General features: G+C 44.7%; 1 protein-coding gene across 6 annotated transcripts; it reads left to right on the top strand.

Moving 5' to 3' along the window:
* Nucleotides 1-562: 562 nt before the first annotated feature.
* On the top strand, nt 563-10,845 carry GJB6 (gap junction protein beta 6). 6 transcript variants are annotated; one of them, XM_003314063.2, is made up of 5 exons: nt 563-688; nt 1,383-1,506; nt 2,081-2,190; nt 3,133-3,302; nt 9,314-10,845. In XM_003314063.2, exon 5 carries the CDS (start codon nt 9,329-9,331, stop codon nt 10,112-10,114), a length of 786 nt encoding a protein of 261 aa, XP_003314111.1. In that variant the 5' UTR covers nt 563-688; nt 1,383-1,506; nt 2,081-2,190; nt 3,133-3,302; nt 9,314-9,328; the 3' UTR covers nt 10,115-10,845. The 6 variants fall into 6 exon arrangements, with proteins under 6 accessions (XP_003314111.1, XP_001173938.2, XP_003314112.1 ...); XM_001173938.3 differs by lacking the exon at nt 2,081-2,190; XM_016925022.4 differs by lacking the exons at nt 563-688; nt 1,383-1,506; nt 2,081-2,190 and adding an exon at nt 1,558-2,022 and having other exon boundaries at nt 9,314-9,780; nt 9,880-10,845.
* Nucleotides 10,846-17,613: the final 6,768 nt, after the last annotated feature.

The following is a 17,613-nucleotide window of genomic DNA, read 5'->3' as shown; positions in this document are numbered from 1 at the left end:
GAACCTCCAGGCTGCTATAGGAGAGGTCTGTGCACCCCGCGGGCTAGGAGAAGGCTGGAGTACCCAGAAAGACCGAGGATGTGTCCTGGCAAAAACACAGCCTGCCCCTCACACTGCTCCCCACGTGTGCACTAGGGAGGAAGAGTTCCCTCGAGGGCCTGGGCAGGCGCCCCACACCTGCACCCGTGCAGAGGGGGCTGGGCCCGCCCTCTGCGCTCCCGAGGGAGAGCCCTACCCCCTGCATCCCCGGTACCCCGTTCCCTCCAAGGGCCGGAAAGAGGGCCTCGCGCACTGTGCACTTCTTAGGGGTCCCCCACCCTGCGCCCCCCGCCACGGGAAAAAGGTCCCCGCTCTGCGCACCCTGCCCCCGGGGGGACAGCCCCGGTCCTGCACTCCTTGCTCCTCAGGGGGACGGTCCGCGCCCAGGGGCTAGTGCGCCCCGGGCAGGTGGGGGCGGGGGGCTCGTCGAGTGACAGCGCTCGCCTCCCGCAGCCCGCCCGAGCCGCGTCAGGGCAGAGGCGGGGTGGGGCGCGGTTAAAAGGCGCAGCAGGTGGGAGCCGGGGCCTTCACCCGAAGCCCGACGAGAGCCCGACAGCCGGCGGCGCCCGAGCCCGACCTGCCTGCCCAGCCGGAGCGAAGGGCGCCGCCCCGCGCAGAGCCCGCGCCAGGGCCGCCGGCCGCAGAGCAGGTAAGCGGGCGCGGACAGGCTGGGTCTTGCGGGGGGCGAGCGGGCGGCGCCACCTCGGCCCCCCAGCGGAGGAATTTCCTCCAAGAAAACAAAACAGGTGAGGTCGGCGGCTGGTCCCCACCTCGCCCCTGTCGCTCCTGTCGGGCACCGGATCAGAGCCGGCAGAGCGCGGCCGGGATGGGTGTCTGGCCGCACGTGGGGCAACCGGGCCCCCGATCTGCCTCTATCCGCACCCTCCTGTCCGCGCGCCCCGGCCCCGGCCCCGGCCCGATGGCAGTGGGCGCCGCCCGCGCTGGACCCTCTCTCTGTACGCAGAGGAACGAGGATGGACTGGTTTGACTTTTACCCCAGCGTGGTCCCCTTTGACTTGTACAACAGGTTTTATGAAGGTTTCATATCGTGTGTCTAAGAGGCCAGAGTGAGGGCCGGTGCCCCTTTCCCCCGTTTCATTTGCTGCGTGTTGGATTTTCTAAGCTTTTGTGGGTCACTGGCGTGTCCCCTTGGATTTGGGGAGAAGAAAGCCAGGTCTAGGATGCGGGTTTCAGTTCAGACAAACCCTCAACTTGGGCCGATGCATAAGTCCCCGGAGAACCGCAGGGTATGGGCTGCGTGATGGGCTTCCGAGAAACTTGTGAAATGCTGATGACAATAGCGTGGACGACAGTAATTAAAAGTAATTGGCGACACATCTTAGTTAAAACGTGCAGGCACCAGAAGGCACTTCCTGTCGGTGAAGAAGACGTGTCTCCGGTGTCACGGGCATCCTGTGTTTTGCAAACGGGGCTGACCTCCCTTCCTGGGGAGCAGGACGGGTCAGGGTGAGTGTGGCCTGCCCGCAGCTCTGCACTCCCGGAGGGGTTAGGGACCTGCAACCAGGCGGGGACACTGGCCCAGCGACCTCAGTGTCCCCTGGGTGGGCGTGCACTCTGTTTAGTGTCTGATTGAACGTAACCGTGCCGGGTTGTTCTTTCCCCTCAAGTAGACTTTATGCCACACAGCTATTTTCTTGCCCCAGTTCTAGCAGAATCTAACCAGTGTTCTAGAAGAAAATGTCCTGCCCCCATGCAGTCTCCTTAGAATTGCAGGGTGCTGCTCAGAACTGCTCCTGTGGAGAGCTTTGTCTGTTGTTTGGATCCAGCAGCGTCTTTGGGGATGTTGCTTGAAGCTTGCCAAGGAGGAGAGGGGGATTCTGAAGAGAGAACACCAGGGCTCTAGCCTGTCACATAACTGGGGGTGTGGAGAGCGCCTCATTGCCACTGCAGTGACTAAAGCTGGGAAGACGCTGGTCAGTTCACCTGCCCCACTGGTTGTTTTTTAAACAAATTCTGATACAGGTAATGATGACTTTATGCTTTTTTTCTTATGTCTTCTCTTCTGAATTCTGAGTGTTAGGAAGGAAAAGAAGTACAGAAGATCTGGCTAAACAATTTCTGTATGGCGAAAGAAAAATTCTAACTTGTACGCCCTCTTCATGCATCTTTAATTCAATTTGAATATTCCAGGTGCTGTGAGCAGTTTGCATACATTAGTTTAAATGTTAAATGGGATAAAACTGTGGGAAAGTAATTTCTGACCCAAGCTTCTTGGTCTGTGAGGGCATAACCTTCTAATGGCCACCTGCCATAGGTTATGATTTCTGTTTTAGTTGCTTAGTGCATGAGCATAGACCTGGAACCCCAGAGGGCCTGCTCCATTTTTATTCCCAGGGTCATTTAAATCTAGTTGAGCTTAAATGTTTGGAGAGGACACAGGTTTGCTTGAATGAACAAACATATATTGCTAACAAGACCCAGAGAAGGAAAGTTTAACTTAATGGAAATTAATTTTTAACTCTTTGAATTCTTAAATGATGTAAGAAACATACGTAATTTCATGAGTTTTCCATTTTTATATCTAGACTCCGCAGAGAGAAACGTTTCACTTTTATTGAGTTAATTTTGAAACATATGAATCCCTGACCCATTGTTATCACTAGCTGTTACTCTATCAGGACAGTTGCTGAAGTTTTTTGTCACTAAATTTAAAAATCAACTATCAGGTTGTCCCTTGGATGACCTGAGATTTCTAGAGACAAAAGAAATCTATTCTTCCTGATTGAAGAAAGAGCCTGAGATTTTTTTAAACCACTGATTTGGGGATCAGGGTGTAGCCAGTGTCTCAAACTCTCCCCTGTCCCTTTTTGTTTTGCTCAAGGAGTGAGCTTGAGGCCTCAGATTGGGTGTTACTGTTATTTTGATAGGGAAAGGATCCTACTAAAGAGCACCTTTGATTATTTTGTGTGTTCAAAGCATAGAGCATCAGGAAGCTGGCAATTTCTGAACTTACCTCACAACAGTTCTGGGAATGAAGAAAAACTACCCACAAAGTTTATTCAGGGGACATATTTCGGGGGGCGGGGGGTAGTTAAAGGAATATGGCAACAGCTACTATTTTTCCCTCAACAGGCGACATCCTCACTGACCGAGCAAAGATTGACATTCATATCATCACTGTGCACCACTGGCTTCTAGGCACTCCAGTGGGGTAGGAGAAGGAGGTCTGAAACCCTCGCAGAGGGACCTTGCCCTCATTCTTTGGGTCTGAAACGCTGGCAGTCGTTGGAAACAGGACTCAGGTTTGCTTGTTTTGCTTTGACATTGTTTTCCTTTTATCTATGCAGACTCCCCGACTATCTAAAGCTAACTTCGAAATTGGGAGGCACATGTTCCTGTTCTCAGATCTATCACCTATTCCCTAGATGGCCAGGCGCGATGGCTCACGCCTGTAATCCCAACACTTTGGGAGGCCGAGGCTGAGGTCAGCAGTTCAAGACCAGCCTGACCAAGATGGCAAAGCCCCGTCTCTACTAAAAAAAAAAAAAAAATTAACCGGGTGTGGTGGCATATGCCTGTAGTCCCAGCTATTCAGGAGGCTGAAGCACAAGAATCACTAGAACCGGGGAGGCAGATGTTGCAGTGAGCTGAGATTGCACCATTGCACTCCACCCTGGGCAACAGGGCAAGACTCTGTCTCAAAAAAAAAATTTTTTTTTCTTTTCTTTTCTTTTTTTTTTTTTTTTGCTAAATGACATTGAAAGGGGAACAGAGCTATCTAGAAAAATATGCTGAGGGGTTACACTCTAACTTTGGGGGCTTTAGTTTTGGTTCTGTCATTAGTGAAATTATAACGGCATAGATAAATAAGCTAGTTGTGATTAATTTCCTAAGAAGTTTTAAAACAAGAAATTTCATTAGTGCAGTCAAATGCCAATAGATCTAAATTATTTGAATTGTAAAAGGAAAGAACAACCTATCTTCACAATGCTGTGTGGATCCTCAAAAGTAAAGTCCATGGTTTACTTATTTTTAGAGCTAGATATTTCAGACTGGAGCTTTAGTATCAAGAATATAGCATCAGCCGGGTGCGGTGGCTCATGCTTGTAATCCCAGCACTTTGGGAGGCCAAGGGGGGTGGATCACGAGGTCAGGAGATCGAGACCACGGTGAAACCCCGTCTCTACTAAAAATACAAAAAATTAACCGGGCTTGGTGCCGGCGCCTGTAGTCCCAGCTGCTCAGAGAGGCTGAGGCGGGAAAATGGCGTGAACCCGGGAGGCGGAGCTTGCAGTGAGCCGAGATCGTGCCACGGTACTCCAGCTTGGACAACAGAGCTAGACTCCATCTCAAAAAAAAAAGGAATACAGCATCGAGTTCTTCACTATGATTACATTTACTACAAAACCGAACACGGTTTACCTTTTTAAGTTTAAATGTAATCACATTCTTAGAAGTTGAAGACTGCAGAAGCTAAGCGTATCTATTCTTTCCTTAAAAGACAGCCAGAGAGGCATCAGTTAAAATGAACCTCTCTGGTTTCCGAAGAAACAGTTAATATTTCACTTTGTATTGAAAAAGCTCCTCCCATTGGCTCCAGCCCTCCAGAAGCAGGAGAGGAAAGAGGTACTTTGTTTACTACAGTTGCAAAGGGTCCCAGTGGATGCGATGATTTTGGAAAGTAATTTGAAATTAGTGACGACTTCACAAATTGAAATAGCCTTCAAATCTTCTCCAACCAAGAGGGTTTGTGAAAGATTATGGCCTGTGGTTATGTGTTTTTACAAGGGAGAACCTGGGGGCTGGCGCTTTCTTTGCCACCCCCAACCCCCAACATCCTTCCTCTGGGCCTCTCTGCAGTCTGTCCACCCACCCTGTCCACCCACCGAAGTCAGGACAGGAGCAGCCAGTGGAGTTGAGTCCTCCTTAAAACTTGCTGAGTCTCCTGCGTTTACCGCCATCCTGCCACAGCTCCTTGAGTGGGAGTGTCTCCTGGGGCAGCCAGGCCTGGCCAGTAATGGCAGCAATGTGCTGGAAATTTGGGGGCTTGATAACCCGCAGCTGGCCCATCACCCTGGCCTATCTCTTGACACTTGCGAGGGGAGCTCTCCTCTCCCTGGCTGTTGGCCTGCAGAGAATGATACGCACGGCAGATCCCTGGGGCTTGTTGGTGAGCCCCTCAGGTGTGACACAACCTGGAAAAGAATGGAAAGAGCCACTGTCTCACCGTCTCAGTTGGGAAACACCAGCTCAGGGTCACTGAGCACCCAGGGGCAGCCCACTCAGGACCGGGCAGGTTCGGAGAGAGGACACAGCTTCTCCCTTGGATCACTTCTGCTGTTAGGAATAACAGGGCCTTTGTGGCTCTTGCAGGAGGACGCTCTGAACCAGGAGACTGTCCTGAGTGACCGGGGAGTTAGACACACTTGTATTGGATTTAACCTCATTTTTCTCAGCAAGCTCGGCATCTCCTTTACTTTTCTTCCTTTAAAGGCATAGGTGGATTGCCAATTTTTAGTACCGGTATTGTGAAGCGCGCATTGTGAAACAGATTATATTCTGTTCAGTTTTGCTATGTTGATAGAACACCCTCAGAGCGTGTGGCTTGGGGACCCAGAAAAATCCAAAGAAATTTAAAAAGCTACTGCCCTTATAATTGTCTCTGTTCTTAGAAAAAAAACAGGGAGAAGCCCAAAGCTGCAGAGGTCAGGGACCCTGCTTCTAGAAAGCGTGGACCAGTGTTCCTGGGGGGATGTTGTGACCTCTTGACCTTTTCTGTGACTTTAGCCTCTCAGAATCATCCAGGCCATGTCCCCCTCTGGCTCCCTGATCTGTTTACTTCCTAGAAGGTTGGACCACAGGGGACCACGGGGTGCCGTTGTTCAGGCAGGCCACAGGCTAGAGAACCGAGAGAACACAGCTGTCTCACCTGCTGGGGAGGTTAAATTCTATGGACTTTGAAGTGTTGGAGAAAATGTGAACCATTTTCTGATAAATCAAACTCTTGCTGATTGGGCATTTTGTTGACCAAATTTCAATGGGAGGTGTTTCCTGGTTAATAAGAAAACATCTTCATTTTATAAATAAACAGGACTGACCCCATAGGTGAACAGCTGCTGTAAAATGTGTTTAAACATCAAGACGTACAAATTTCTTGCTCCTCACTGGTCACATTTTGAAATGCTTTTGAGATAGAACATCAACAATTAGGAAAATGTATTATGTCTTTCATCTGAGAATAAAATTAATTTTACAAATCATATCATTTAACATGAGCTTTTTAAATGGAGCTGCATTTACTGTGGACATTGGCCATCTCTTTTGGCTGTGAAATGTGTTGTATATGAAAGGGAGGCATTAGTACATACACTTTAATTATGGAACGCTGGGACCAGGGCTCCCAGAGGAGGCCCCTGTGCATTATCCCAGCAGACACTTACACAGCCTCTGATGAAATGCTTCAAGGGATGAGAAAACACGGTGTGAAGGGTAGCCCATTTCAATTTTCTTTTTTTTTTTTTTAAGAAAAACCTGGCTTTCTGTTAATGCTGAGTGTCAGATCCAGTTCTTAGTCCTAGATCCACGCAGGCATTGAATCCTCTGTTTCACATTCCAGGGTCGCCGCCCTGTGCCTCAGCGTCTTCCTCAAGCTAGTGTTTGTTCTGTTCTCTCGGCTGTGAGGTAACCTCCAGCCTCTTCCATCTGTCCACACACCTGTTGATGCGCCCCCGAGGGCCAGGTCTTTCCTGAAACATGGAAAGAGCCCACTCTTCCAATGTGGGCTGCCCGGGGAGCCCAGCACTCTGTTCCCTTCACACAGCCTGAGCCTCAGTCTCTTTCTCGCAACCTTGTGCTGTGGCACTGATGTCCCGCTGATAAGGATGTTCCTCCTAAGGAATACTGATATTCCTGAAGTAAAATGCTAGGCTGCAGTTATTGAAGGAATCATGAAAATACAACCTCCCAACGATAGGAGAGGCGGCAACAAAGACCATTGTGATTCCAAGACTCGGTGCCATTGCCGTTGCCATAGTTGCTATCACGGAACTCTTAACAAGAAGTTTAGTGACACTGTTTTAGAATGTTGCTGGGGGCTCAACAGAAAGTCCCCCAGTTCACACATATACATTTTCTCTTATTTTAAAAATCAAGATATTTGCCCTTCTCCAGGAATTGGGCCCCTCTTTTCATACTGAATAATAATATTCTGCTCTCCTGTGGAAATGCTTAAAGAATTGAACATAGAATAACCATGAGATCCAGCAATCCCACATCTAGATACCTAAGAGACTTGAAAGCAGGGTCTTGAAAAAATAGTATACCCTCACTCACAGTAGTGTTACAACAGCCAAAAGCTGGAAGCAACCCAGTGTCCATTGATGGATGAATGGGTAAACAAAATGGGGAGCATCCATATGGTGGAATAGTATTCAGCCTCCAAAATAAGGAAATCCTGTCACACGCAGCAACATGGAAGAACCTCGAGGACATTATGCTGAGTGAAATAAGCCAGTTCCAGAAAGATAAGTGCAGTGGATTTCTACTTATATGAGGACTATAGAGCAGTCAAAATCATAGATGCAGAAAGCAGAATGGTGGTTGCTAGGGGCTGGGGAGGGGGGAATGGAGAATTGTTGCTTAATATTAATACCCAACCAAGGGCAAAAAAAAAAAATTTCTCAGAAAGCCAACTGAACTAGGAGTCGGACTTTTCCAACAGGTCTGCTGACTTTCTAAGTCTACAAAAGATGTTGCCTTGGGGCACACAGTAGCACCCCACTCTGAGGCCAAGGCACTCCTGGGTGGGGAGAGGCTGCCTCCATTTACCCCACTGCTTCCAAGAGCAGCCAGCGTAATGCAGAGGGGCAGGTGTGTGGGCCAGAGCGTGAGGTCCAGGGGGCTGGCCTGAGAAGGGGAGGCTGACAGGTGTCCCTCACCCACTCAGGGATAAGAAAGTCTAAGACCGGTGAAGAGAAGGACTTTGGTGACTCCCTCATGCCCCGACAGCCTGTAAAAAAAATGCCTGAGTGAATTACTCTGGGGAGAGGTCTTTTACTTTCTGAAAATTTTCAAAGGGTCCGTGATACCTCCTTTTATTTTTCAAAGGAGAATGCTGACCAATTCTATAGTCTTCTGTGGCAGTATAGGCTAAGAAGGCAGCTGTTTGAATTATAGCAAAAGTGTCCATAGCTGTAAAGCAGTCCTTTTTCTCTCGGGATAGAGAATCAGTGCATTAACAGGGAAGGAGGCACTGGGTGGCAAGGGCAGCAGATCCCCTCCTCGGCTGCCCCTGGCGCAAACAGGACCCGCTGGGGAGACAAAGCCAACGTGGGCTTGGTTATACTGCAGATATGTTGGAGAACAATGGAGCAATCTTTATAAAAGATTGTGAATCTCTTTTGGAAGACGCTTTCTCAGTAGTTGACAATATTAGATTTCCTAAGAACACATGAGTATGGCAGATGATGTTATTCAAGCTAGAATTAAGTATAAATATATTGTATAAAGTAAGCTAATAAGTATTTTGTTTTTTCCCTTCTTAGTCTGTTGGGTAAACTAGAATATGTCATTCCAATGAAAGTTTTTTTTCCCCCTGAATAAGCTATTTAATGAATAAAATCTACTGTGGAAGCTAGGTGAGCCCTAGGAGAAAGCCAATCTGGTGTAACGGATCAGACAGTGATTAAAAGGGAGCTTGGAAATGAATTCGTTTACCTGTGTTCCTGGATTAATGCAAACAGCAATCTAATATATGATCTGAATTTAGTTGAATCAAGATGATCCTAACCCCTCTTCCAAAAAGTTGTTTCTGACCAAAAACATGATAATTTTTTTTTTTTCGAGACAGAGTCTTGCTCTGTTACCCAGGCTGGGGTGCAGTGGTGCAATCTCAGCTCACTGCAAGCTCCACCTCCCTGGTTCACGCCATTCTCCTGCCTCAGCCTCCCAAGCAGCTGGGACTACAGGTGCCCGCCACCACGCCAGGCTAATTTTTTTTCATATTGTTAGTAGAGATGGGGTTTTACCTTGTTAGCCAGGATGGTCTCGATCTCCTGACCTCATGATCTGCCCGCCTCTGCCTCCCAAAGTGCTGGGTTTCCAGGCGTGAGCCACCACACCTGGCCAAACATGAGAATGCTTTCAGGGTGGGCATTCCTTTTCAGAAAACCTCAGACTAGCAGGGCAGGGAGTTGAAGTTGTAAAATATCACAGCCTACCTTAAAATAAAGTTGGCTTCAGTCTGTAATATCACTGTGTCACTTTCCCAAGGCCTCTTCCACTAATAAACCTTTGCCCACTTTTGTCTGTTTAGGGATAAACCAGCGCAATGGATTGGGGGACCCTGCACACTTTCATCGGAGGTGTCAACAAACACTCCACCAGCATCGGGAAGGTGTGGATCACAGTCATCTTTATTTTCCGAGTCATGATCCTCGTGGTGGCTGCCCAGGAAGTGTGGGGTGACGAGCAAGAGGACTTCGTCTGCAACACACTGCAACCGGGATGCAAAAATGTGTGCTACGACCACTTTTTCCCGGTGTCCCACATCCGGCTGTGGGCCCTCCAGCTGATCTTCGTCTCCACCCCAGCGCTGCTGGTGGCCATGCATGTGGCCTACTACAGGCACGAAACCACTCGCAAGTTCAGGCGAGGAGAGAAGAGGAATGATTTCAAAGACATAGAGGACATTAAAAAGCAGAAGGTTCGGATAGAGGGGTCGCTGTGGTGGACGTACACCAGCAGCATCTTTTTCCGAATCATCTTTGAAGCAGCCTTTATGTATGTGTTTTACTTCCTTTACAATGGGTACCACCTGCCCTGGGTGTTGAAATGTGGGATTGACCCCTGCCCCAACCTTGTTGACTGCTTTATTTCTAGGCCAACAGAGAAGACCGTGTTTACTATTTTTATGATTTCTGCGTCTGTGATTTGCATGCTGCTTAACGTGGCAGAGTTGTGCTACCTGCTGCTGAAAGTGTGTTTTAGGAGATCAAAGAGAGCACAGACGCAAAAAAATCACCCCAATCATGCCCTAAAGGAGAGTAAGCAGAATGAAATGAATGAGCTGATTTCAGATAGTGGTCAAAATGCAATCACGGGTTTCCCAAGCTAAACATTTCAAGGTAAAATGTAGCTGCGTCATAAGGAGACTTCTGTCTTCTCCAGAAGGCAATACCAACCTGAAAGTTCCTTCTGTAGCCTGAAGAGTTTGTAAATGACTTTCATAATAAATAGACACTTGAGTTAACTTTTTGTAGGATACTTGCTCCATTCATACACAACGTAATCAAATATGTGGTCCATCTCTGAAAACAAGAGACTGCTTGACAAAGGAGCATTGCAGTCACTTTGACAGGTTCCTTTTAAGTGGACTCTGACAAAGTGGGTACTTTCTGAAAATTTATACAACTGTTGTTGATAAGGAACATTTATCCAGAAATTGATACTTTTATTGGGAAAAGATATTTTTATAGGCTTGGATGTTTTTAGTTCTGACTTTGAATTTATATAAAGTATTTTTATAATGACTGGTCTTCCTTACCTGGAAAAACATGTGATGTTAGTTTTAGAATTACACCACAAGTATCTAAATTTGGAACTTACAAAGGGTCTATCTTGTAAATATTGTTTTGCATTGTCTGTTGGCAAATTTGTGAACTGTCATGATACGCTTAAGGTGGAAAGTGTTCATTGCACAATATATTTTTACTGCTTTCTGAATGTAGACGGAACAGTGTGGAAGCAGAAGGCTTTTTTAACTCATCCATTTGCCAATCATTGCAAACAACTGAAATGTGGATGTGATTGCCTCAATAAAGCTCGTCCCCATTGCTTAAGCCTTCACATGCCTTGTGGTTTCTGTTGCATCTGGGCAGCTTGCTGCCAACCCTCGTGGTATGATGAGCGGGTTGGGTGCTTTTGCTGGGAAGGCCACCAGTTACTGTGGGTGGAAGGGCCTGGCACTTCAACAGGGATACTTGCACCCTCCCTGCAAATAGGCAGAGGCTAAGTTTAGCAGCCTACAGAGCACTCAGCTTGGAGGGGGCCACTTGTACGACACAAGGATGATGTCCTCAGGGTCAGTTCATCCCAGAAAGAGAGGAGGTTAGGGAAGTCTTAAGCCTTCATCCCATGTGACTGAGAAAAGCACCCATAGATTAGCACCCAGAGGTGGGAAACCTCTTTCCCCCCAAGGATTTCCAGATGGGACACAGATGCCATTAGTATGGGTGTGGGTGAGGCAGGTGCAGACTGATCGCTGCTGGGAGCAATGGCACACCCGTGATCTCACTCCTAAAGAGACATAGCATGATACACCACCCATGGGGACATCCAGTGAATGGTGAACACAGATGTGGGCTTGGTGTGGCATGCTGATTCTTCCAGGACCTCCTTCAAAAACTTGCTCCAGAGAAACAAAAATACTCTTCTCATTTTCTTTAGTCTAAAGCAAACCCCAAAATATTTCAGCCATAATATTTTAGTACCAATCTATAAAAACCAAGGACTAAGCTTTTAAAGCAAAATCACAATTTCATCATCACACTAAACCAATCAAGTTGGCATTCATAATCCCTGCTTTTCCTGGGATGTTCCTTTCTTTTTATTTTATTTATTTATTTTTATTTTTATTTTTTGAAACAGAGCCTCACTCTGTAGCCCAGGCTGGAGTGTAGTGGCACAATCTTGGCTCACTGCAACCTCTGCCTCCCAGGTTCAAGCGATTCTCATGCCTCAGTTTCCCAAGTAGCTGGGATTACAGGCGTGTGCCACCATGCCCGGCTAATTTTTATATTTTTAGTAAAAATGAGCTTTCACCATGTTGGTCAGGCTAGCCTCCAACTCCTGGCCTCAAGTGATCCGCCCTCCTCGGCCTCCCAAGGTGCTGAGATTAAAAGCGTGAGCCACCGCGTCCAGCCCTGTTCCTTTCTTTTTAAATCGCTGGTGGTACGGGTATTGCATGAAGCCCACAGGAAGTGGGGAAGATCAGGGGCAAATAACACAGCCTTGGCAATAATCCCAGTATGAACGGAGGAGGCATCTTCTCCCCACCTCTCCCCCAGGACTGCTGCAGTTGGCCCCTCCATTCTCTCTCTCCTTTTTTAAACAACAAACTGAGGTAAAATGGATATACACAGAACTGCACATATTTAAAGTGCCTAATTTGATGGGTTTGGACCTATGGAAACACCCGGGATACCCAGCACAACAATCAGGGTAATAAACATACCCATCACCTCCAAAAGGCCCCTGTGTTGCATTGTTTTTTGCAGTAAGAACATTTAACATGAGAACTGTCCTCTTAACGTATTTTGAAGTGTGCAATACATATTGTTCACTACGGGCAGGATGCTGTGCAGAAGATCTCTAGAACATATTCTTCTAGCATAACTGAATTATATCCATTGAATAATAATTCCCCATTTCCTTAAATCCACACCCCTCCCCAGCCCTGGAAACTGCCGTTGGATTCTTTGCTACTCAGAGTTTGACTGTTTTAGACGCTCACATCAGTACGATCAGGAATAAGTGCCGGGCTTATTTCACTTAACATAATGTCCTCTGGGTTCATCCATGTTGCCGCAGATGGCAGGATTTTCTTCCTTTTTAAGGTCGAATAATATTCCATTGTATGGATATACCATACTTTCTGTCTTCATTTATCTGTCAAAACTACCATAAGATATCACCTTACACCTGTTAGGATGGCTATTATCAAAAAACAAAACAGAAACAAAGGATGAGTGTTGGTGAAGATGTGGGGAAAATGCAGCTCTCATGCAGGGTTAGGAATGTAGAAGCGCGCAGCATTATGGAAAGCAGAATGGAGGCTCCTTAAAATATTAAAAGTAAAATGGCCAAATGATCCAGAATTGCACTTTTGGGTATATGCTCAAAAGAGTTAAAACCAGGATCTCAAAGAAATACTTGCACGCCTGTGTTCATTGCAGCATGATTCACAATGGACAGGATATGGAAACAACCCTCCTCTCTCTTTCACTTTCAATCTCTTCATTTTTAGTTTCTTTCTGCTCTTTAACCTCTCTAAAAGCTCCTTCCCTCTTGAGCTACAGCCTGGTCTCTCCATACCCTGCCATCAAGATTCTGAGAATGGCAGGCACTTACTTCCTCTTTCCCCAACTATTCCACAGCAATGAATCTGGGCCCACCTTCACCACTGAACTGAAGCCATTATCAACACCAATGACTTTCTGAATGCCACATCTGATGGCTTCTTCTCAGATGTCTTCTTCCAACAATTCTTTTAAAAATCTTTTACTGGCTGGGCAGGGCGGTTTGCGCCTGTAATCCCAACATTTCATGAGGCCAAGACAGGAGGATCGTTTAAGGCCAGGAGTTTGAGACCAGCTTGTATTCTTTTGTACAGCAAGTCCCAGTCTCTACAAAAACAAAAACAAACAAAAAAAAACTTGTAATCCCAGCTACTCAGGAAGCTGAGGTGGGAGGATCGCTTGAGACCAGGAGATTGAGGCTACAGTGATCTATGATCACGCCCCTGCACTCCAGCCTGGGTGATAGAACAAGACCTTATCACAAAAAAATTAAAAATTAAATAAAACTAATATTTTACTAGATTCCCACATACTGCCCAACCTAACCATGGTTCTCCTGCCCCACCTCCACCTGCCCATCAATCTCCTACACTGGCTTCTCTTCCTCTCTCCGTCCTCAGGTAAAGTTACCCCAAGAACCTTTTATTACTCACCCTGCACTCTTCCTCAGCAATCTTGTTTATCTTCCCAATTACCCTATGAGATATTAGCCTCATTTTACAGACAAAGACACTGAGGTCAGAAAGGTTGAATAGAGGCTGGGTGTGGTGGCTCATGCCTGTAATCCCAGCACTTTGGGAGGCCCAGGCGGGCAGATCACTGAGGTCAGGTGTTTGAGACCAGCCTGGCCAACATGGTGAAACCCCGTCTCTACTAAAAATACAAAAATTAGCTGGGCGTGGTGGCACCCACCTGTAGTTCCAGCTACTCGGGAGGCTGAGGCACAAGAATTGCTTGAACCCGGGAGGCAGAGGTTGCAGTGAGCCGAGATCATGCTATTGCACTGCAGCCTGGGTGACAGAGTGAGACTCAGTCTCAAAAAAAAAAAAAAAGAAAGAGAAAGAAAGGAAAAGAAAAAAAGAAATAGAAAGAAAGAAAGAAGGAAAGAAGGAAAGAAAGAAGGATAGAAAGAAGGAATGAAAGAAAGAGGAAAGAAAGTCTGAGTAGATTGAGCGAGGTCACACAGCTAATAAGTAGCAGAGCCAAGATTCACAGCCGGTCTGACCCTGTCTAAAGCCAATGGCCTCCCCACCATGTTGCCCTGCCCCAGGCACTAGAATCACATGTAGTGTCTAATGTAAAGACACCCACATACCCACTACCCAGCTCCACAATGCCCTGCTTACAGCCATTCACTCTCCTGGTGGACCTCACCTGTTTCTCCCTCGCTCTGGATTATTCTGAAGCAAATACCAGACAGAATGTCATCTGAAATATTTCAGTATGGATCTTTTAAGAATACAGACTAATCTTTCGAAAAAGCTCAATGTCACCATCACACTAAAAACTACAGCCAGTGTTCTCTGACTGTCCTATAAGTGTTTCATTCTTTTTTTAATTAAAATTATTATTTGGAGATAACTGTAGATTTACGTGCAGGTATAAGAAACAATGCAGAGATCCCATGTGCTGTTCGCAGTTTCCCTGGCGGTAATTTTTGCAAAACTGTAGTGTAAGATCCCAACCAGGAAACTGACACTGATACTGTCAAGATACAAAACATTTCCATCACCATAAGGACCCCTCATGCTGCCTTTTATACCCGCACCCAACTCCTTCCCGTCCCACCTGCCATCCCCTTCTTAAGTCCTGGCAACCACTCATCTGCTCATTATTTCTATAATGTGTCATTTAAAGAATGTTATATACAAGGAATCAAGCAGTATGTCACCTTCTGAGATTGGTTAAATGTTGACTGTTTCTGGTTTTTTACATATATGAATAATATGAATTGTTCCTGTAAAGATTATTCTGTGAATGAAAGTTTTCATTCTCTGTGATAAATGCCCAGACGTCCAATTGCTAGACCATATGATAGCTGCATTGTTTGCTTTTAAGGAAACCGCCAAACGGTTCTCCAGAGTAGCTGACCCATTTTACAATCCCACCAGCAATGGAAGAGCAATCTAGTTTTTCCTCATCCTCACCAGCATTTGGTACTGTCACTATTTTTTATTTTATACATTCTGACTGGTGTGCTTAGCTCGCATTTCCCTAGTTGCATTAGCCGAAGTTGAACATCTTTTCATGTGCTTATTTGCCATCTCTGTATCCTCTTCCTGTCTTTAGTCCTTGTTCTAAATGGATTGTTTGTCTTCCTACTGTTGAGTTTTGATAGTTCTTTATGTATTCTGGGCACTGGTTTGTACAGATAAGTGGTTTGCAAATATTTTTTCACTTCGTGGCTTTAAAACAAATTAAACACATCTCTGTAGCTTTTATTTTCATCTTCTTAACAAGGTCATTGAAGAACAAAAGTTTTTCACTTTAATGAAGCACAATTTATCACTTTTCTCTTTTATGGATTGTGTTTTTGGTGTCAAGTCTCAGAACTCTTTGCCTAGCCCTTGATCCTGAAGACTTTCTCCTATGTTTTTCTAAAAGTTTTATAGTTTTACACTGTATATTTAAGTCTGTGACCCATTTTGAGTTAAATTTTAGATAAGGTCTGAGACTTAAGTTGGGGTTCATTTTTTTGCATGTAGATGTCCAATGGCTCTGGCACCATTTGATAAGAAGGCAATCTCTTCTCCATTTGAGTTTCTTTTGCATCTTTATCAAAAACCGGTTGGGCATGTTTGTATGGGTCTAGTTCTGGGTTCTCTGTTCTGATCCTTTGACCATTGGGTCTATCCTTCTGCAAATATCAAACAGTCTTAATTATTGTAGATACATAATAAATCTTGAAATCTGCAAGAGTAATTCCTCCCACTTTATTCTTTTTTGTCAAATTGTTTTAGCTATTCTAGTTCCTTTGCCTTTCTATTATATGAATGGATCCATTATAAGGATTATTTTAGAATAATCTCATCTCTGTATACAAAAACTTTTGCCGGGATTTTGATAGAAATGGCATTAAACTTGTATATCAATTTGGGAAGAATTTACATCTTTACTATGTTTGATCATCCTAGGCTCAAACACAGTTTATCTATTTATTTATATCCTCTTTAATTTCTTTCATTGGTATTGCGTGGTTTTCAGCATACAAGTCATGTAAATGTTCTGTTAGATTTAGACTTTAAATATTTCATTTTCTTTGATTGATTGAATATAGTATTATATTTTAATTTCAATGTTCCCATGTTCATTGCTAGTTTATAGAAATACATTTGGGTTTTGTTTGCTTATTTGTTTGAGTCCTCCAATCTTGCTGAATTCATTTATTAGTTCTAGATTTTTGTAGATTTCTTAGGAGTCTATGTAGACAATCATATGTAGACAATCATATCATCTGTAGATATGAAGAATTTTATTTCTTCCTTTCCTGTCCACATGCCTTTTAATTTCTTTTCTTGTCAAATTGCACTGGCTAGGCATTCCAGCACTACACTGAATAGGAATGGTAAAGGCAAAAATCCTTTCCTTGTTCCTGATTTTAAGGGGAGCATTAAGGACTCAATCTTTCACCATTAAGTATAATCTTAACTACAGGTTTTTCTGTAGATGCTCTTTATCAAATTCAGGAAGTTCATCTCTATTCTCATTCTTCTGAGAGTTGTTAAAATCATGAATGCCTTTTGAATTTTGGCCAAAAAAAAGTTTTTCCATGAATTGATTAATCATATGATTTTTCTTCTTTAGCCTGTTAATACGGTAGATTATATTGACTATTGTTTTAGCATTAAACCAGCCTTGCATCCCTGGAATGAACCTCACTTTGTCGTGGTGTGTAATTCTCTATATACAGTACCAAACTCCATTTGTTACTATTTTATTAAGAATTTTTGCCTCTATATTAATGGAGGATATTAGTCTGTAGTTTTCTTTTTTGTATGCTGTACTCATCTGGTTTTAGGATCAGTATGACACTGGCGTCGCAAAATGTACTAGGAAGTGTTCCCTCTTTTTTTATTTTCTGGAAAAAATGTAGAATTGGTGGTAATCCTTCTTCAAACATTTGGTAGAGTTCTCCAGTGAAACTATCTGAGCCTTGAACAATTCTTTTCTGAGAGATTTTTAATTATAAATTAAACTTCCTTAATAGTTATACAGCTCATATCATCTATGTTATATTTGTTGAGCTATGGTAGTTTGTGGGTTTTGAGGAAATGGTCCATTTTGTCTAAGTTGCAAAGTGTATGTGTAGAGTTGCTCACAAGATTCCCTTATTATTGCTTTGATGTCCACAGGGTCTGTAGCGATATATCCTGTTTCATTCCTGATATTGGTAATTTATGTCTTCTCGCTTTTTTTTCCTTTGTCAGCCTTCCTAGAGGTTTGTAAATTTTAAATTTTGTTGATCTTTTCAAAGAACCAACTCTCTGTTTCATCAATATCCTCTTTTCTTTTTCTGTTTTCAGGATAATTGATTTCG

Source organism: Pan troglodytes, chromosome 14, assembly GCF_028858775.2.
Source record: "Pan troglodytes isolate AG18354 chromosome 14, NHGRI_mPanTro3-v2.0_pri, whole genome shotgun sequence".
Taxonomy (NCBI): domain Eukaryota; kingdom Metazoa; phylum Chordata; class Mammalia; order Primates; family Hominidae; genus Pan; species Pan troglodytes.
This window is presented reverse-complemented; position numbering and strand designations above follow the sequence as displayed.